This window comes from Morone saxatilis, unplaced genomic scaffold (assembly GCF_004916995.1).
Source record: "Morone saxatilis isolate NCDOM2014 unplaced genomic scaffold, NCSU_SB_2.0 Contig8, whole genome shotgun sequence".
Lineage (NCBI taxonomy): Eukaryota > Metazoa > Chordata > Actinopteri > Moronidae > Morone > Morone saxatilis.
This window is the reverse complement of record NW_023340257.1, coordinates 20,661,235-20,683,367: the sequence shown is the minus strand read 5'-3', so window position 1 is coordinate 20,683,367 and position 22,133 is coordinate 20,661,235. Positions and strand designations below refer to the sequence as shown.

At 41.2% G+C, this 22,133-nt stretch overlaps 1 protein-coding gene across 4 annotated transcripts in view; it reads left to right on the top strand.

The window, feature by feature from the left end:
- robo2 (roundabout, axon guidance receptor, homolog 2 (Drosophila)) overlaps positions 1 to 22,133 on the top strand; it is a 158,264-nt gene that overhangs the window by 99,611 nt on the left and 36,520 nt on the right. For all 4 annotated transcript variants that reach the window (XM_035680312.1, XM_035680310.1, XM_035680311.1 and 1 more), the window contains exons 6-13: positions 9,139 to 9,275; positions 10,429 to 10,440; positions 14,472 to 14,596; positions 16,232 to 16,403; positions 19,067 to 19,272; positions 20,284 to 20,365; positions 20,490 to 20,655; positions 20,792 to 20,958. In XM_035680312.1, coding sequence (XP_035536205.1) covers positions 9,139 to 9,275; positions 10,429 to 10,440; positions 14,472 to 14,596; positions 16,232 to 16,403; positions 19,067 to 19,272; positions 20,284 to 20,365; positions 20,490 to 20,655; positions 20,792 to 20,958 — 1,067 coding nt within the window. The remainder of the gene's footprint in view (positions 1 to 9,138; positions 9,276 to 10,428; positions 10,441 to 14,471; positions 14,597 to 16,231; positions 16,404 to 19,066; positions 19,273 to 20,283; positions 20,366 to 20,489; positions 20,656 to 20,791; positions 20,959 to 22,133) is intronic.

Sequence of the window (22,133 nt, the reverse complement as noted above, 5' to 3'; positions counted from 1 at the left end):
GTACTGTAGTATGACAGGCTGCACTTAATGCATAGGAGCTGTGGAGGCACTGATGTCAGTCTGAGTGACTGTTTCAGACTAATGATAACTCACACTGCCAGCTCTCACCTGGCCTAGCTGCCACGGGGCATTAAATAGCTCTATCAGGCCGTACACAATGCACATTACCCATTCAGGATAAAATGACTCCACCCTTGCGTGCCCCAGAAGACAGCTCACATAGCCATAACAGGGGTAGACGGTGTCTCATGTCAAGGAAGCACATGAAGACAAACAGATATTGAGCTAGACAATTAAAACAGAGTGACAGGTAAGTGGGCAGGTAGGCTGAATGGTACACATTTAGACGAGCAGAAAAAAATCTGGCAGACAGGTAGAGAGAGACAGATAGAATGACAGGAGATACGAAGAGACAGAGTATCAGATGACGTGGCCCTCAAGTGTATGTGTACAGGTGCAGCTGTTCAGGTGAAATCTTGGCACAGACACTTCGGAAACCTGGAAGATAATCAGTCCTTCCCTTACACATTTAACCCCATTCAGACTGTACACCCTCACTGACACATACAATCACTCACAGAAGCATAAATAGATACTGATGAAAGAAAAAAAATGTGTCATTTCCAGAGAAATGCTAGCACCACAGCCAGCTATAGTCTGTCTCACTTCCTGTAAAAAGCCACTGATGATATAGTGATACTATTCTTGTTGGTTCCTGCACGTTAGCCTGTTGCTTCACTGTGAGTCACCGGGCTCACAGTCAACAGCAGTGTCATGGTCAGGAGTGGACTTCAAAGAGACCAGCGTTCTGTCCGCAGCCCGCAAGTCAGTCACACACTGCTTGGATCACCTCATAAAACATACACTCAGTGGACCTGACATTTCTCAAGGCTAGCTGCCGAGCTGAGCGTGGGCGGGTTGTTTGTGTCTGATAAGGATTTGGTTCACTGGGCAGTGGGACATGAGCGCTGTGCCAAAACAAACACATAAAAGTATTTCACTCATGTCTTTGATAGGGAGTTGGCTCTGGAAATGAGTTCATTTTGTACACTAATTAACAGATTTAGAACGAAGTAGAATGAGTGTCATGTGCCAGCGTCCTTGCTAACTGTATCATCCCTTTGAAGTTTGGCCTTATTTGGACATCGTAAAAAGAACCTAAAACATGAAAAAAACACTGCCAAAATTAATAAGCAATAAATATTGCAGTGTTTCTAATTACAATGTGGGAGCTTTTGTTTTCCTCGCTATATTTAATTCTCCAGTTTAGCTTTGAAGCGGAAAGCAAGCTTGAAGACTGCGATATTCTAATTCTGACATTTTCTGCTGCCTTTGTTGCGTGCCAACAAGCAGACTCCTCATATTGTTAAGTGACGAAGTGTTCCTGCTTTCTCCACTGCTTATCCTCACTTAATAAACATCAAACACAGCTCCTCTCTGACTGACAGAAGAATTCTTTAAAATCCCACGAAAGAATAGTTTCCAGTTTGATAACTGGCAAGTGCTCTGAAGAAGAGATAAAAACAGCCATTATGCCATTACACTGTTGCCGTCTGAAGCTGTATCAGTAGTGGTCGTCACCATAGGAATACAAGACGACTTCAAATCAAACACTTTCATATTCAGTTGGGGGAGGGGGTTTTGTTTGCTCTTTATCCGAAAAGGTTACGCTGTCCTTATTATTATGATAAGCTGTATAAAGAGAGAGACTTAGTAAGACCACTCCTTCTTTACCATCAAATAGCTTTAACTTGTCTTTGCTGGTCCTTTTACACACGTTGTGCATGCCTGTGTCTTTCTGTATGTGTGCAACTTTCATACCAGGAAGAAGGGAAATGGAGCCTCAGCTGAGTAAACAGGTCTTTAATATGCTCAGTGGCTCCAGCAGCCTCCCAGGCAAACACACGCACACACTGGCACATAGACATAAAGCACGCCAGGATGGCACTGGCTTCAGTCTCTGTGGGATAGGAGAGGAGATAGAGACAACACCAGAATGGTTTCAATTAGAGGACAAAGACAATGGTGCTGCTTTTTTACCTCTGTGGGGGTGTTTTACTGTGTTAGTAAAAACTAAATTAAAATCAGCAAACAAGCTTATCTACTCCAGGCCAACAGTCTTGGTATTGCAATGTAATAAAATAGGTCAATTCAGTATATTGCAGTATACGTTATAAGTCCAAAGACATATCTCTGTGAAACCATTCAAATTACAGTCCGGCACATGTCAGAGTAAATGAGTAACTTCAACTAATGATTTACTCTGAAATATCAGGGACCAACAGGTGCATTATTACTACAGGTGCATTAATTATGATTGGAAATTTAGATTCTTCTTTGTGTGTTAGGAAAACATTTGCCTGGGCACTTGATCTAAATATTTTCTTCTTTGGAACAAGGTCAAGTGGTTAACATTAGTTACTTAAAGGCCTGTGTCATTTAGTACGTTTATGTTTGCACACTGTGGAGCACAGCCCAATTAATCACTCAGTACTTAACCTTATAAACCTTATTTATGGTATACGCTGTACACTACAATTCAAACCCTTTTTGGACATGAGTAATGTTCCAGAGGGAGGTGGCAATCTCATCCTTCTCGACTGTATTTTACCCAAATTACATTAAATGGTTCTTTAAGAGACAAAGATCTCAAATTATCACACTTCTTTCTGAATTTCTATTATACTTTTACAGTAAGGAAAGGCCTGGAGTCTGTGAGGTGATAGTGTTAAATACATTTAGTCCACCACACATAAAATTAGTTATAGGAAAGCAGACTAGCCAAGACAGAATAATTACCTGTAGCTGAAATTAGATCAGGCCATTTGTTGAGCTTGGGGGTTCTTATTCTTATAATGGCTTTTCTTTTTCCTTCATCGTCTGGGCTCCCAAATAAGACTTTTACTTTGCCATCAGGTCAGAAAAAAACGTTTCAGCTTCTTCCATTGTCACACAGAACTCATGAAACTCTAAAACAGAAGGTCTCTCTCAGGACAGGACTTAAATTATGGAAAGACCAATAAGTGTGCTGAAAAACATTAGTTAGTTGCGGCTTTAATTATTACCAGGGTAGGAGGAGAAAATCACATATATACGCTCCAGGCATGAATTGAAATCACTGACCAGCACATGAAATATTAAAATCACCCAATCTCCCATAGTGAAATAAATCAGGTTCAAATGGGGCTCACTCATTTTGCCAATATACATAAGATTAGATTCAGATGGTAGAGTAGTGTCTTCCCAGGGGAACTTTGGCATGTGTCGTCAAGCAGCTGGATTATATCTGTCTGAAAATACTACGAAAAAGTAGATTTGTAGTTTATTTAAGGTGTATATACAGTGTATCTGCAATGACTTAGTGTAATGAGGATACATTTACACCCTCCACATTTGGTTATGCTTAAGCAAGACAATTTATTATTTGTAAGAGTGTCTTCATTTGGATTAATATCATCATCGGCTTAATATCCGTCTGTCAGGCATCTCTGCAGAATCATGGGGAAAGCACACAATAGCTGCTCCCACATCACAGAGCTTTGTGTCTCCAAATGGAAGAGTTTCTGCCATAGTCTATGAATCCCAGTGAAAAGATCTGGTCAGTGTGTGTTATCTCCCACTGCCTATCAGCTCAGTGTGTGGCCCACGTCTTTCCCTCCTTTGACTTCTCTCTGCCTCCTCATTTGCTCTGGGCCCTTGTGCCCTCTCCTGTGCCTTATCAGAGCCCCTTTGGTCTTGAAGTCTATTTGTATTCAGGCCCCCTGTCCCTGTTGACCTCAACCGCACCAGCCCCTGTTACATTCAGCAGAAAAAGCCTTTCTTTCTGACTCAATCCCTTCATAGTGTGTGCGTGTGTGTGTGTGTGTGTGTGCGTCCGAGTGTGGGTTTGTGTATGATAGAGGTGTGTGGGTCATTCTTTTTGAGAGAGCTGTTAAAGCCAGTGTGACAGGAGCGCCTGTGTTATGCTGACCATCCAGTTTCAGTGATTTCTCACCTCCGCAACTCAGCAGAATGGAAATACAGCAGGCTATGGTTCCTGTCTCCTTTACTTCCCCTGATATATAAGTGGATACATCTGGCATTTATGAGGGGGTTGGGGAGTGGAGTGGCAGTAGGATGAGCAAGAGTATATTTTATCGTCAAGGTTTATTGACACTGATTGTGTCAACAAAAAAAAGGTGAATAAAATAATAATTCACTCTTTATAATTCAGTATACAGAAAATAGACAGTAGTTAATTAATTATAATTGATGAGAAGGTGTGCAGCTGACCATTCATTTTGTATCAGTGCTTTTTATTTGTCTTCATGAATGATAAAAAGATATTTCTCTACTGTTAAGAATACACACATGAATACGTCAGCATATACATATTATGTCTGATTCATATGCTTCTGGTGCATCCTTTGGTCTTCACACATACACCCACACATAGATGCTCACGCTTAAGTAAGAATGACTTCCAGGGATTGGTCATTTACAGTGCAACCATGGCGCCTGCTACAAACCACTTCCACTAAGTAAAGACTGAACTGTTGCCACTGTTTCTGTGGCACTGAAAAGAAATAACTCTTTTAAAGGCAAATTTAGGATCAATTTGCTTCCCACAAACCCCCAGCCTAACCATGAGGGTTCAAATCTTGGCAAACTGATCTTTGATTAATGTAGGATGAGGTGATGGATGTCAGTGGAACTGATGGGAAGGTCCTGACCCTGCTAAGGCTTGAGAGTTGCCAAGAGGGAGTGGAGCTTTGGCTAGGGGCCTTACAGAAGAAGGATGAAAAGCGATAGCGGTTAATTGATTCCCTCTCATGGGTGACAAGGCCTGGACAGGTAAACTCCAGCTCTTTTGATCAGGATGAGGTAAAGTAGCAGTCAGATGGTGTGAAACTGGATCAGAGTGTCAGAATGAAATGGAGCAGAGAGGGGACTTTGTGTCAGAGCAGTCAGGCCAGAGAGCAGGCTGGAATTAGTTCTCTGCTGTATCTTAAGTCTGACTCATGTGCTCACAGTTGGCACACAACCCTTCTGCCTACCACCGGCCCGGTTCACATGTACACACGAAGGAGAGACAGATAAGATCCCCTCAGGTTGAGTCATTTTGTGGATAACTGTACATTCACACATTCAGTCGTCCATACAAGCAAGACACACTATTCTCTTAAGGTGAGTGAGTTGGCACAAGTCTGAAGGTGGAACACGGGTGAGTGTTTTCCTGACAGACAGTTTCAAGGCAAATCACCTAAGATGATCTGGAGGATTTTTGAGATGTAAATGCTTTTAAAGTGCGTCCAATAAAGTTTTCATCTTTGCACAGCCTACTCCGTGCAGCAAACACATCAAGTTGACAACCCAGAAAAATGCTGCTTTGTCTTGGCGTTTGCTTACATTCCCATCACTCCTCATCTCCTCCATGAGTGAATGACTCTGCACATGTGTGGATATGTGTTGGATGATTGTATACTTTGTTCTCTGTGTGAGTGTGTGTGTGTGTGTGTGTGTGTGTGTGTGTATGTGTACAGTGAGCCTTTTCTAGTTGAAAAAGAGGGAGAGTCCAGCAGGGTGAGGTTGGCTCTCTTATCCTTTCCACAGCCCTTCTACATGTACAATTACATTCCTCCTCTAATAGAGAACAGAGCTCTGCCCCAGTCCAGTCTCAATAAAGAGCTACTGTTCCCTCTCTGTGTGTACTTACATGTATGTGTGGCCACAACTACCTCTTATCCCTGAGTATTTCCACTCATCTTGTCATCTAGGCTGATTCGAAATAGGAAGTTGATTACAGATTGATTGGGCTCATGTTTCCCACTAATAAGTCATGGGCCAGCCCGAGGTTCTGTTTGATAGACTGATGGAGATGGGAGCAAGAACAATAAGCATTTTGTCCTGTGGGTGCATACGTGGGTTATCCACATGGCAAAGGCTCAGTCATCCAGATGTCAGGCCGTGCAAACCTTTATGAGCAGTTGAACTGTTTGTGTTTCTATGAGTGATTACATTATCTGTAGCTGTCATGCCTGTTCATAACATAAAGTGCAAAGAGCAAAATCAAGGTGAAAGCTGTACTGTACTGTCCAAATACATGCTGTCATAAGTAGAAAAGAAACTCAAAACCTCCCCTGTTGTTGTAATATTTTGTGAATATCCATTTAGCTACTGACGTTTACGTAAGTTTGCTTTTGGCTATTTGGCATTGGCATTTAGCTGTATAACAATATCGTCTATGTTCTACACAGTTGGAGGAAAATTTTGCCTAATAGCTTGGTAATGTCACACATCCTTTGTAGCCATGGTAGTAACATGTTTCTTTGAATGGCAATTTCCCTCAAAGCTTTTCAGTTGCTTAGTCCACCACTTTGGTCCTGACTGAAATATCTCCACAACTACTGGACAGATTACCATGAAATAAAAAAAATACATATTCATGATCCCCAGAGGATTAATTCTGTTTGCTTTGGTGCTCTTTTGATTTTCCTCTACTGTCACCATGAGGTCGACGTATCTGATTTTATATTAAATATATCCACAACTATTGAGTAGCATACAATTTTGTATGGATATTCATGGTATGAGAGGACGAATCCTAATGATAAATCCTAGACTTTTTAACTGCTACCTGGTCAAAAAATTCAAGTTTATCCAATATTTTGTTTCTATGACTAAATCATTGTTGAACTTATTCCCATCAGCCTTAGCTATACTTTGTGTCAAGCGGTAATTAGTAAACTGTGAACATGCAAACCTTTGCAAACCATTTAAAGAATCACTGTACCTAAGTACAGCACCTACTAGCAGGTCTGTAGATGTTTGGTCTGGTTTTGACAATATTTTAATGAAACGGCTGCTGTATACAATCTGTGTGGCGCTTCCGTCTCTCATGAAAAATGCAACTCTTGAGACTCGAGTGAAAAATCAAGGAAAACTACACTGCATATTTTGACCAGTACACTTAGATTGAAGGTGAAATAAGTAAGCAAACTTATGTTGAAACATTGCCTTCCCTCTGTGTTGTCACAGAGCTGGTAAGGGTAGGTTGATTGAGAGTACTGGGAAAAATGTATCCTCTTTGTTCACTTGCTCTCATTATGGTTTGTTAGGGAATCATGATGTTCTCCCTAAGCCCTAACTTGTCCCTGCGACTCTTTTTTTACTCACCTCCACCTTCTCTAAGAAGTCAGGAGTTAATGTTGAGCTACTCATCATAGCCACAGGGCAGAGTAGGCGAGGATTCTGTTTGTATTAGCTTGTTTGTTTTTCATCTGACAACAGGCTTGTCCCAAAAGGTGCTGTCTCATTCCTTTGGATGCCACTCACTCAGTTTCAACAATAAATGCTTTATTCACATCCCCCACCATTACCTGAACTGTACATCCCCTCTCACTAGAACAAAGCATTCAGTCATGACTCAGTGAAATAATCATTATGGCTCCTTAAGTACCTGTGTGGAGAGGAGGAACTGGCAGTCAAAGTTGAGGAATGTGCTTCATAAAGCTGCCTTTGAATGCTTGCTCAGGAAATGTCATAACAGCAGATGAAAAAAAAATAAGACATGGATAGACAGGACAGATTAGTTTTGCAGCTGCCAGTGGCAAGCAGCCATCAGTACACCTGATGGTCAAGCAGAGGGGTCTTTCCCCCTCTAAAGTCGCATCAGAAACCTTCACTGTAAGCCATATCCAATTGTCCGATGCATTGTTCAGTCTTAACAGTTATCCACCATGATACCATGTACAATTGTGAATTAACTATAACAGTCCCCCCAAAGAGACCAGAGTCAAATGGATTTGTCCCTCTAACAAGTCTCAACTGTGTAGGAAATGCCTAGTATAGCTTTTTCCTCCATGCCATAGAGGTTTGTTGTTATCCAAAAGCTATTAAAAACACATAAAAGAGTCAAATGCTGTTGCACTGGGTGGCATATTTCTTCATTACAATGAGCATGGCCAGTGTAGTTTGTTCTAAAACAACTCTGACTGCATTTTCAGTCTCCGAAGGGTTAGCTCAATGTTGGGCAGACATCACCGCTCTTGGTTCTTTTATGTGTTTTTAATAGTCGTTGGACTACAAGTTTGGAGTTTTATGGAACAAAGGAATAGGCTATAATAAAAGGATAATATAATGCAGACATGTCCTTTAAAGCTCCTATGTGGATTTGAAAAATTCGGACTTTAGGGACTCCAAGTGGTAGTATCAAAAAAGACACTAGTTGACAAAAAGTCCACATATGTAAAGGCTGAAAGCAACACACAGATTTTTTTTTTCTACAAACTTAAGATTTTTCAATGTTTAATAATCATATAGAAATTATAAAAGGGGCTTTAATGGGGCAAACATAGTGTCAAGCTCAAATAGTGGCCCTTTATCTGTTCATCTCAACTCTGTTCTCAGTGTCTGTGAGTGACAGACTGTGAACAGCAGAAGGTTGTCAGGCTGACAGACTGCCATCACACAACCCCACCACCCTCGCCAGCACACTGCTAACACACTGCCAGGCCAGCACCCTCTTCAATTACAGACTGGAACAACAAAACAAACCAGCATCATCCCCCTGTCAAATGCCATACAATTCATACAGGTCTAAGCACACACAACCATCTGCAAACACACATAAACACAAACATTCGACTACTGCAGAGGAATTGAAATTAGGTCTTACTTTGCCTATGGTAGTTGCTGTATTGATTCAGTCAGCTGCTTTATGATAAGAAAGTGTAGCTCTGTATTGATTAATTGCAACTGTACATTCATGCGCGTTCAGTAGATGCACAATGGCACAATTATGGACATTTACACACACACACAAAGCTCTGAAGCTCTCAATATGGTTTAAACATATATACACAGACAGGGAGAGAAACATCTCATGAATATTGAAAGAGTTTTGAAGGTTCCGACTGAACGTGCACCTCTCTGTGTACTGTGTGTCATTGCTGAATAATTGATTCTCCTTGCAATCTCCATTTGTCAGAATGAATAGTTGGGCTTCTTTGTACCTCTTAAAGAGGAAATGCACTTTCCACTGCATACTGAAACGCGTCTTATTGTCGTGGGGGTAAGGCTTTATCTGAATTTATCGTATTTACATTTAATGCTGAGTAGGCAACTTCAATTTAATGCTGTTTTAACCTTTGTCGTCAGGTACGAGATCAAGTATGATAAGGACGACTATGTGCTGAGGGTGAAGAAGGCTTCCGTTAACGACGAGGGCACGTTCACCTGTGTGGCAGAAAACCGCGTGGGCAAGCTGGAGGCCTCCGCCACTCTCACAGTCAGAGGTACGAAACACCTTTGTTCTTTGTTCTTCTTTTCTTTTTTTCACATTAGCTAGCACAAAACAACACTTCACAGTCATGGACCACTGAGGTTATTGTACTTGTTCAACAATATGAGGTTTAGATTGGCAGTTTACTCCATAGGCTCCCCTTTACACAAATAGAAATCCAGAATGCTGACTACCACAGCCAAGAGAGATGCAGTCAAGACAGTCTATGAATCTCTTTAATTATTTACATTTCCGAGTGCACCGTCGACACACTCTGCCACCTCCCCCCCGTCATGATGGTCTGCTAGCCACGCTACCCTCCTGGCTGTAACCACCCAGTCAGCAAAGCCATTTCACAGATTACTGGTGCACACCACCAGTCCAACACCTGGGGTTTACAAGGTTAATAAAAACATTCTAACCATAATTTTCCCTCTTTTCACCGCTCTTCTTCCCATTAAACCCAAGTGTTTAAGGTCTCTGTGGGGTGCTTTAAAGCTACGCAGGGGGCCAGATGGAGGTAAAACAAGGTTGGGGTTGCCTTTTTTTTTTTTTTTACCCTTTGTGGAAGCTGGATTTGTGAAAGTAGCATCTTAGTGTTTTACCTGACAGTGAGGACACATAGTAACACAGATGAAACGCTGGGGAACCACTACCTGCAGCAACTCTTATGGATGGAGTGTTTCAAAAGCTCCGGTCTCTGCCTGTAACCTACATTCTGTCTTCACCTAGTCTTTGAAATGCTCTCTCTTTTCCTCTTGCTCTCTTTTTTCTGCTCTGTCCATCAGCACGTAGAATTGTAGATTTCATTTATGCAGACAGGGAAGGTCCAGTAGTATATTTGTCTCTGACGAATATAATTGGATGCCCCCGCAAGTATTTGAATACAATTAAAGATTTTTCACCACCAGGGGGCGATCATATCAGACTGCCTTTATCATTCTGCCAACTGTCAGCTGTCCAGTGGACAAAAACTACTGGAACCTCTCTGCCCTGCACCCTGTGCCAGAAATGTGTTTGCCCCAACACAACATGTCATTCATTCTGACTTTGATTTCTTTTTGTCTTATTTTATTATATTTTTGTTCCTCTTCTCTTGTTTTGTATGTTTGTGTGTCTTAATTTGTTCCTTTTGTGTATCCACTCCTCCATTGTTGTGTCTCCAGCTCGCCCTGTCGGTAAGTACCCATCCTTCTGGTTTGATTCCATCCTGCATGCCCTCTCCATACACACTACTGCATTTGACTGCTTGACAATCAGTTACCATTGCTTTAACATGACTGTATTTGACTAACACAGGTGTTACATCACATTGTGTACCCTCAGAACTATTGTTTGCAAATAGTTATGTAGTCTGTGTAGACACAGCTCTTACAGCTTCACCTGGATCACTAACACGAAAAACACTAATTATTAGTGTAGGCCTATTACATCAGGTCTGTCTGTTAATTGAATATGGTACGTACCCAACTTAATCAATGCAGCGAGCTACACTTATCTTATTTCGAGAAACTCTTTCATATGGCTTCCAAATATATCCATATATGCTTTGAACTTAATGAATAAAGTACATACAATTTACTTCAAATTAACTTTACTTAAACCATTATTATGATAGTATTCCATTGGTAAATTAAGCATTACTTAGTATATCCTTCGATGTTTAAATTTCAAAATGTAAACAGCAGCCACAAAATATACCAAATAACTGTCTTTGCCAATTGCACATTCCATTGTGTAGGTTTGTATTTGTATAACTTATACTGGATCTCAACCAGCAACTGATAGAACTGGTATAGGTTTCAGTGAGATTTATCAAGTGCAGTAATTCAAAGTTTCCATTACCTAAACTGAAGCCTCTATAGATTCCGACTCTGTCCTTTACAGTGACTGAGTGAGCTGGCAGTCTGATAGTCTCAGACACTGTCATCTCATATGGTCCAGGACGTGTTTAACTTGCAAGTCTTGAGGCCATCTGTCGATTTTTGGAACACAAAGCTGAGATCTGTTTGTTTTGGATGAGCTTCTTTCCTTCTGAGCCCCATGACACAGAGCTGGGAATCTTATTTTATTTCCCTATAGATTGGGAAAAGGTCATGGCAGAACCAAATATGATACACTTAATATGTTTAATTGGTGGAGGATATGACTGAAAATGGGATCATATCTGGAGAGAAAGGTGTACTTTTTGAGGAGAGAATAAGGAGGAAAGCAGGAAGAAGAAACATGCGACAAGACAAAGAAAGGAGAGGAAAATAATGGCAGAAGTGTGTGTCGAGACAGGCTTGACTGGCAGAAAAACCCAGACACTGCCTCAGTGGCAGGACTTTGGTTGCCAAAACAGCAGTGGTTGTTCTACGATTGTCAAACTGTCAGCTTTCAAGAAGATGGAGGAAATTACACATTCACTCCGCCTGTGGGAAGAGACAGTAATTGCTGTCGACTTTTGAATAAAATATGATTGAACGTGGGATTTTGAAGCAGGAAGAAATGCTTCTCAGTTTGTGTGCCTGGGTCTACTGAATGGATGTCTGTCTCTCTGGCCATTTGTTCATTTCACCCTGACTGCTGTTTTACGCTGAGTCCTCTCCAAACCAGGCAGATGTGACTTGTCATGAATTAAATATGGACACCTGATCATGTGTTTCCTTAGGAGGGGACAGGAAGGAGCCTCTCACATGTCATTAAGGGTGTCTGAATCAAAACAGGGCCAGTGTGAGTTAGCCCTGAGCCAAGCTGTGAAACTGTCACACACTGACTTCCTCTTGATTTGTCTCAGTTTTTGATCTATTTTTCTCTGTGGGCCTCCCTCAGCTTTTTTTTAGGTCCATTCCCCTCACATTTCCCAGGAGTATTTTATTCCTTTTCCTTTTTTGAAAGTTGTGCCACAGGTATAGAATAAGCCTACGATTAATCTTAGGCCACCAGGACAAGCTTGTTTTGATCTGTTACCAAAGGGTGCAATAGGAGACATCTGAGCGTCCACTGATTCCAAGTTGTTGACTACAATAAATGTGATTCACAGTGATGAAATCTAGCTGAACAAATTTTTGTTTCTGATTTTCAGCTGCAAACAATCACCCATACAAGCAAAAAAACAACCATGAAACATTGACATAACTTAATTCTGTTTGACAGTACTTAGTATTATGTATAAGTTGGGTAAACTATTTTATATAAATGAAAATACGTTTGTTTGCAACAAGAGCCTATGAGAACAAGAAAGAAGGAAGCACTGATGAAGAGAGTTTGAGAAAGGACAAGGCCAAGCGGTGCAGTAAAGGGGACAAGTCTGTAAGGTGTTAAACCATATTTTTAGTAATGCAGTATGTGGGATAGAGCAGAGCAGAGGAAGTGAAGGGAGGGAACTGACTCTTTGCCAGAGCATGATTTAGGAGCTCTGTATCAGGCCCAGCATTGTGAGAGCCACAAGATATCCAAGCTGCAGAAGGCCAAACGGCAAGGCAGTAAATCTGTAGCCATCTGTACCATTCCCAACTGTGTGTATCTTTGACAAATACACACCCCCAAAAAGGGATTACATGGAGAAATCAGCCAAATGGGAAGAGTTTGGCCTTACTGGAACCAGCTGGCTTGTCAGTGAAAGGACTTACAAAGAAATCAAAAGAAACAGAAAGGGTGCAAGATGTTGCATTGCAACAATTCAGATTTTTTGTTATAGAATTTTTATAACAATCTGTCGAAATGTTTTATTTTTTCATTTTATTTTTCTAAAGCAAATTGTTTGTACCCAATGTCTGCACTTACTCGAGGTTACGGCAGGGACCCTGAGTTTTTAATTTTGTTGACTTCCATTATCTCTGCAGGAACCGTGTTTCCTACTCTAAGGAACGTGTTGTTTATGTCTTATCTTGGCAAACATGGCACTTGTGAACATGAGCCTAAGACCCCCAATGACAGTCAAAGAATAAACAAGTGGAGGTCATGGGTCATGCAGTAAATTACTTCAGGTCAAGGTTTAGACATTTCTGGAGATCTGGTTTTGCAGCTAAGATAGTTGTGGTAATATTTTGCAGTTGCACTTATGATTAGTATATAGCAACTGTATGAGTCCAGTATTTTATAAAGATAGACTATAAAGGATGAAAATGTCAGCTATATGCAGGACACTGTAGTTTTTTAATTATTTAGGATAAAAACTAAAATCAATTTCTCAAATATTAACATCTCTGTTGGTGTAATAATAATAATAATAAGTAATAAAGTAAATCAAGAGTAAGGAAACACTATATTCCATCCCAATGCTCAACTATGAGCTCGGATTCTTAATCCTTTGCTTGTCCTGTGAAAAACCATGATAAATGTTAAATGCTTTAACATAGGTATGTGAGGAAAAGGTGGTGTGAAATCCTGCCTCCCTAACCCAACATGAGGAGTAAAGAGATGAAGGGAATGAAGAGAGGCAACACTGGACACCTAAAGAACTTGCATCAAATCAAAAAACTCCTCTCTCTTTATTATTGAACTGCATCTGTCAAGTTGTCAGTCAGAAATATCTCACTCTGTTCCGGCTGCGAGAGTGTGACAACTGGTCTGGCTCCTGATGGAGTCGTGAATATTGACTGAGAAATCCTCACACTACAATTTCAAAGTTTGATAGCGTTTCAAGTGTCTTCTCTCTTTGATGGAGAGGTGTTAGCTTGAAGTGTGGTAAACACAGAAATAGTCTTTTCTGTCTTTTCTCACTCCCTTTTGATTGATCGGAAGTACTGAGCCACTTCAGATCATGACTTTTATATGAGATGTATTCTGGTGCAGACTAACTCTCACATATGGAAAGTCAATCCTTATATGTCTATACCTGTTCATAGTTTTGGATGTTTCCAGGGCATGGGTGTGCCTTTGTGTTGTCTCAGATCTAAATGCCATTGTGACCAAGGCGCTTCCCTGTGTGAATGCCAATGTGACTGTCATTCATTCAGCCTCAGCCTCAACTGGATGAATGGCCAACCTGGTTGCCATGGAAATGATAGTCATTGGTGTTCTTCCTCTGCTCAAAGCCATTAGAGAGCGAAAGACGGATAAAACGCTGCATGGAAGCTCTGTATGGCACTCCCATTTTGATTTGACCGTGTGGTATATTGCTTGTTTTTGCTTGAAATTCCCTGATAATCTTCAGCCCTGATTTTTGGCCTCAAAATGTACCAATGGTCCACTAACACTGGTGTTTTTTGCCCCTTGACTTCAGCGGCACCCCAGTTTGTCATCCGCCCAAGGGACCAAATTGTGGCACAAGGCCGCACTGCCACCTTCCCATGTGAAACCAAAGGAAACCCTCAGCCAGCTGTCTTCTGGCAGAAGGAGGGAAGTCAGGTAAGAGCAAAAAACCTCACACAACCCACTGTATAGATAAAATTTGTATCTTTTTTGCATTATTTCTTACATGTTAAAATATATTGCTCTCTTAGTTGGCAGCTTTAATCATCAACTGTGTGTCAGTCAGCACTTTGTTTGGGTTCCCTTGGCTGTATGCACAATTGCTGAGTACCTGCCCTGCACATATACACACTCACACATACACACAGCGTTTCAAACTACACTATCTGTCATCAGTATCTTTACTACAGACACAGATACACCTTTGTTCTCAGGAGCCGCCAAACGACAGTGTGCCTGGCAAAGTGCTAATCGGTTTCTTGTGACCCTGCACTGATAAGAACGATCCTATCCCACACTCAAGCAGATAACCCATTCAAATACCTGGGTGTCCTCACAACGCTCAACAACAGTGCCAATTAGGAACCTGTTGGGGCTTGTAGATGAGCCAGAGATATGATTCAGCTCTGGCTAAGGTTCAAACACATACTCACTCACACACACAAACACATATATAGCCTGCAGGGCCAACAATTACAGTAAAGTTCTCTTAAAACAGCGAACTGAAGTGAGACACATGCTTCACACAAACATTTGGTGTAATACTCACCCACTTTACCCCTTACCAATGTGTGACCTAAAGCATATGACTCAGTAACACTGAGTAATTTGTGAACTTTGAGCGGATTTATATCCAGCGTGTGTCTCACATTGTCATTTAAGATGAGCCTTTTGGAATGAATGCACTACAAACACTTTTTTTTACAAGCAGTTGCATGTCCTCGCCATCTCTGCACTTGTCTCTGTCCTTGTGTTTATCAATGCTTTCTCTACCTCACCCACACTGACGTATAAAAGGTATGAAGGTATTTGTTGGGAGAACAAATTAAAGCTAATTCAGTACAGTAATTAAATGTCAGAAAGGCCTTTTTTCTCACACTTGAGGATAATGGAGTGTGCATCTCTCATGTGCTGGAGATGTGTAGAGCCTTATTTAAAAAAACAACATAATTTGTCACATTAAATGATTAAGAGTAATTAAACCCAGCTAATGTATTTGCTGCTTGCCTTTGGGGATAAAAAAAAGGGATACAAAAAGAGCTTGGATAGAGTCGCTGAATATCTAATAAAAAGTAGATATGATGGTTTGTCTTGATCAGCCGTCTGATCCTGTGTAGTTACTCAGACATATGTCAGTGATTAGCCTCTCTTCTTTAGCTATTCTAAAGATAGCTTGTATTATATTCAGTATAAGTTCAACTCATACGGGGTGGTCTCTGTGGGTAAAAAGAGCAGCTCAAAACTGCTGTGGAATTGAAGCAGAAAGGAAAGTAGTCACAAAGCCAACAAGAGCAAAAGTTGCCTTCATAACACAGTGGAGCCTCTGGCTTGGCCCAAGAATAAGTATGAAACCAAGTCATCAGACTGTATACATGTTGGGCAGTTTGTGAGGTTGGTTAACCAAGTGATAGATGAAATTGTTCATACTGTAGCTGTAATAGTCTGATCTGTGTGTACGTGAGTGTGCACAGTATATATGTGAGTTTGGTGCTGTGTGACTGTTTTGTCATTATTCCAGTTTGTACTGGTTCCATGTTCTCACTAATTGGCTGTTTGTTCCTCTTCCTGCAGAACTTGCTCTTTCCCAACCAACCCCAGCAGCCCAACAGTCGCTTCTCGGTGTCACCCAGCGGAGACCTCACCATCTCATCTGTGCAGCGGGCAGATGCTGGTTACTATATCTGCCAGGCCCTGACCGTTGCAGGCAGTATCCTCGCCAAGGCTCAACTGGAGGTCACAGATGGTGAGAGAAAACTGACGCGTAACTGCTTCCATGCCAGCACACTACAGCACACTAGCACACGCCTTAGCTCCACTGCAAATGTGGTGAAGTCGGTGCATATGTGCATATAAACACAGATGTATTTTCAGTATGCATGTTTGATTCTATCCCACATGCATTTAGACATTTACCCCTCAACAAACTGAACATGTGTACCGACATCAATGACATCTCACTTTAGTTTGTCATGGTTTAACTATAACGCCTTTCTTGCCTTGCTGAGTTTATATGAGAACACCCTTGAAAGTATAAGTACACAAGCACAAATGATTACATTTTTGTTATTTCATGCGCAGGAATAAATTCAGCTCAGTTTGAGAAATGCCAGTATGTCCATGACCTTCAGTTACTGTGTTTTTGCAGTACACTCTTTGTTTCATTTTTTTCCTGACAATTTAATTAAAATTTTCTACTTTTCCTTTTGAAAAGGAAATAAAGCATTGCCCTTGAGTTCCTTCAAGTTTAATGATCAGTGTTTGGGTGAGTGGGCGAGGTGCAAGTATGTGTGAGGGAGGGAGCAAGAGAAAAAGACACAGAGAAAGGGAGGGGGGGTGCATGATTGAGTGAGTGAGTGACAGTGGTTTTCTGTGGAATGAATTATGTGTTTCTGCGAGGTGTGGGAGCATCTAATCTGCTCAGCTGTTGTGATGGCAAGATAGACGGCCATCCATATGTCTGCTGAAGTACCTGCTAACAGAAAGATTAAAAGCAGTACAGGAACACTTTTTTAAACATTTGAAGAAGGAATGGTTCTATTGCACATAGAAAATATATGAATATGTCCTTCAATTTCCTGGATTAATATATAATCAATTTCTTTAGGTTATTATGAACAGTTATCTAGCTCTGTCTCAGGTTTTTTTCTGCCTAAATGTGCAACAAAAGGCATGTTTGCTGGACGGGTGTTAAGCAGGTCTAAAAGAAAAGGAGGGAGAAAAAGAAATAGTACAGGAGGGCCAGGGTGAGGTCATGGCCACACCTGCCGCAGTCTTCATGTGATTTACTGCCCCCGAGGCCCAACAACAGTCTGTGGAGTTCAAGGAGATCTGTAATGAGAAATTCCTGATCCAGAGACTCAAGGCCTAAGTTGAGCCTTGCCTCCTCCCTCTGTCACTCCTACATGCCATCAACACATACATCAGGCGCATCAAATCCCTGGACCTAGCAATGTCTTGCTCTTATGCACTTGCTTTGGTCAAAACTAGTCGCAGCTTACTTACCCTTTTCTTAATAAGGAAAGTGTTAGTCATGAACTTCCCTTAAAATATCCATTAACAAAAATAGATGCCAGCACAATTCAGGTTATTTAGTTGGGGAGCAAAAGGCTTTATTCTAGCTTATAATGTTGATGTTAATCTTTAGGTGAAGGCAATGGCAGACAGAAAACTTCCCGGGTGTGTTTATGTGTGTGTTTATGAGATGAGATAAGATTAACTACAGCATAGTGAGTCCCTAGCTACTAGCAGGTGCTTTGAATCGTGTCTTGGCTACGTTTCTGATTTACATTATCACTTGTGATTCATATAGTTGCAATTGGCCAGTATAAACATTCCAACAGACTTGAACAATAAGTGAAATATAATTATTGAAATTGATTTACAACATTTGGCTTGTGGTAACTAATATATTGGGTTTCTGCACATTTTTTTTCCTTTTCTGTCTTAGGTGACCCAAAGTGTGGGGTTGGGAAAGTGTATTACTTGGAATCACTTCCTTTTGTCAGATGTAGCTGCTAGAGAGAAAATAGGGGTGGGAACGAGGGTGTGATAATGTGTTGAAAGGTTACTGAGGTAGACTTGGTAATTAGCCCCTGCAGGTCTGACATCATTAATCCATACCTCCTAATTAATGTGGGTTCTGTGATGCCAGGGGGACTCCACATTATTCAACTCTAAATATATAAACTGCCTGTGTGCTAGGGTGCTAACTCTCTCTGAGATCACCTCTGACATACCCACTATTTCATAGAAGGAACCCACAGGCTTTTTTTGGCACATTATAACAAATGAATTTGCTTGACTAAACGGAATTCCTCACAGCATTAGCATTCATCTAAAGTGAAACTAGAACAAAATATAAAAGGGTCGTCTCCTCTGATTATTTCATGAGTAGATTTAGATACTATTCTTCACTTTGTTTACACCTCCTTTGAGTACCATGAGGTTTCAGTAACATTTAGTATTTTAAAATTCACCTTTTATTGTGCCCCACACTGCACATAATGAAGTATTTATCTGAACCACACTGAGTCAATAGGCAAGAGTCTCACCGCTAAACTGCACCACAAAGTCTAGAGTAGTGTATAAAAATAAGGCTACCCAGGCAGTAACTGGAAACTGCTTAGCATCCCTCTGCCACATCAATGAAACTAGAAAACACTACTCAGCTGTTCTTTCCCTGCTTCCTGGAAATACAGGATATGGTCATTGTTCTGTGGTGCAATTACAAGACCTGCAGAGAAAATAGTCTACTTTATGATAGATACCCACATCCACCCCCAGTGCATTTTATGATCAATACTGTTGCTCAGTTTTTTTTACAGTCAGACGCCTTATGTGAATGCCATCATCCATCTGGACTTCAGAATGATAAAATATGTTCACATTTTTGTCTCTGTATCATAGTGCTCACAGACAGGCCGCCACCCATCATTCGCCAAGGCCCGTCCAATCAGACACTCGGGGTGGACAGCGTGGCACTGCTGAAGTGCCAGGCATCAGGAGACCCCATCCCCTCCATCAGCTGGCTGAAGGATGGGATCAGTCTGCTGGGAAAGGACTCCCGCATGTCCCTGCAGGAGCTGGGCAGTCTGCAGATCAAAAACATCAAGGTAGAGGATTTCACTGGTCTTATTGGTGTTACAAGCAAACAAACAATTTGTACTGCTGTGCCAGTACTATATCACAATAGCTTTGTCCATAACTGTGATTGTCTGTTGTCAGCACCCCTTGCTGCTTCACACTCTATTTTCTCAAAGTTGTCAGACGTTTATATTGTTGTATGTGTTTGTACTGTCCTGCCTGCCGCACTGCAGGGTACAAGCTTTTGTAGAATTCAGTAGGACATAGCTTAAGCACAACTTCGATGAGCATTGTACCGTAATGCCTTAAAGAGATGAATAGGCAGCATTGATTTTTTTAAATTGTTTGATAGTATCACTTAGTGGCATGGCAGCTCCAACTGGGCTCAGCTGTGCAAATAGAAACATGTATGCACTTACAGACATATACACACATGTATACACACATACACGCGTTTAGAGTAGATTAAATTTAAAAGGCTCACATCTTCCTTTCCCCACTCGGAGGCCTCAGTGGAATATCTATTACGCTTGACAAAGCTGCCGACCACTGACATGTTATTTAATAAATGGAAGGAAGGCACAGGGACAAAAACCAACAAACAACCAAAGTTCCTAAGAGGGATGGAGAGACAAGCCAGCTGTCATCGGTCCAGGGGGTTCCAGCAGCCCACCCTAAATTAATTAGCCTGGCTTTGTTGTGGTCAGCAGGACAGTGGGGAAATAAGCAGGGGGAGTGGAAAAGTGATGGAAGGGTGGTGAGTAGAAAATGGAATTCATTAGGAAATTAGCGTCAGCACTTTGAGGCACTCACAAATGACACACAATTTGGCCAGCACAAGGCTAGCTCATGAAGTCAGCCCATCACTTTTCAGTTTTTCAGCGATAGGGAAGATCACATGTATTCAGTCTCTGAAATGGAATGGACCCTGAACTAAAAGTGTTATTAGTGGATTCATTTAGCTCTGTGTGTCAAAGGCGTTAGTGTGTGTGTGTGTTTGTTTTTATTAATATATGCGTGTATATTCTACGGTACACCAGCTCTCAGACTCTGGGATCTACACATGTGTGGCTACCAGCTCCAGTGGTGAAACATCATGGAGCGCTTTCTTGGAAGTCAAAGGTACAAGATGGCGTAATTATTCAATTTATTTTATTTAAAGAAAAAAATGTTTTTCAACTTGTCAGTTATATTTTTCATTGAAGAAAGTGACCTTTCTTCTGTCTCCTTCTCTCCATCCATTCAGAATCAGGTGGACTGATTGTCATGAAAAACCATGATGAGAATGAGCTTCCAGGCCCACCATCCAAACCTCAGGTCACTGACGTCACCAAGAACAGTGTGTCTTTGTCCTGGCAGCCTGGGATGGCTGGAGCATCACCCGTCTCCTCTTTTGTTATTGAGGCATTCAGGTTTGTTTTACCAGTAACATCAACCCTCACTCACCATTTAACAGCCTTGGTACACCATGGCTTGCAGGTATATTGTACTATGTGAAAAGACACTGAAGAGTAACGCAAAATCACCTCTTTTCTCTTACTCTTACAGTCAATCAGTGAGCAACAGCTGGCAAACAGTAGCAGATCATATCAAAACCACGCAGTTTACTGTCAAAGGTCTTCGTCCCAACACCATCTACCTGTTCATGGTCCGCGCAGTCAACAGCCAGGGCCTGAGTGATCCAAGCCCCATGTCTGATCCTGTCAGAACACAAGGTACATTACATAAAACTAATGTGAAATTAATTCATTGTATTGACACTGTTTATTGAATATGTGCATAGTTATTCCAGAACCTGACATAATCAGTTTCACTGTTGTGGTTTTCTTTTTTGCTGAGTATCATTTCTGTTTCTACTGATAGAGTAAGGTCACTGTGCTCCCGTTCAAAGTGTGATACTTATCAACCCCTCCCAGCACTCTGCAGTGAATAGCTATACTGAAGCACTGCAGAACTTTCCAGAGGTCAAATTCTCCATCTCAGCCCAGCTCATTAAGGCTACACTTAAGCAATTATGTAAAATAAGCATGTCTACTTTTGGATGGCCTAACTGAGTTAGTGCTATCCCTGCTATGTTAATGATCATAACAGGAGAAAATGACTGCCTCTAAACCCAAAGAATATTTGATTACAGTACCGGACAGACCACAGTCTCCAGATTACATTGATACGATAAGTCCCCAGCAAAAATAAAAGCTTTGGCTAAGCCCTGTAAAATGAAAGCCAAGAAAAAAAAAGTCAATTTGAATTGCAGCATATCTCTCTCATGCTGAAGTGACGGTCTTGAGATGATATATAGGCGTGTTTATTGACAAAAGCATGCATTGATGACAAATTGATTTTTCACTTCTTTTAAACTGTGTTTGGCCCGTCTTGCCCTATTAGTGTGGCCTGTGATTCATGACTCTGTTGGGCTGTCTGAATGATGCTTTTTTGAAATATAATTTCCTCCTGAGATTTTTTTTGCTTCCTTTCAGTAAATAACTCAAAATGTGGCTCGCTTCAACCACACTCAGTATCTCATACACAGGAGTTGTTTTATTGCTTGTAACTTGAAACACATGCATGTGCAAAAGGGAAATGAGCTGGAAAATAGTGTCATAGTGTCCATTCATCTCCCATCCAATATGTCAGGGCTGTGCATTCAGGGTTCATTCGTTGATGTGCTTGTTCAGTCAGGCCCCAGTAAGTGCTGACAAGTCACACATCTAAAGAACTTTGCCAGCCCAATTCTCCTTTCTTTTCTCCAAACGAGACAAGTGCCCTAATACAAAATGGAATGAAGTCATTTTAATGCAGATGAAGTTGCTCCTTTTCAAATGAAGTCTTGATAACCAAGTGCACGCTTCTTTGTTGAAACCGATTGGTCTATTCAGTCACTCTTTTCCTA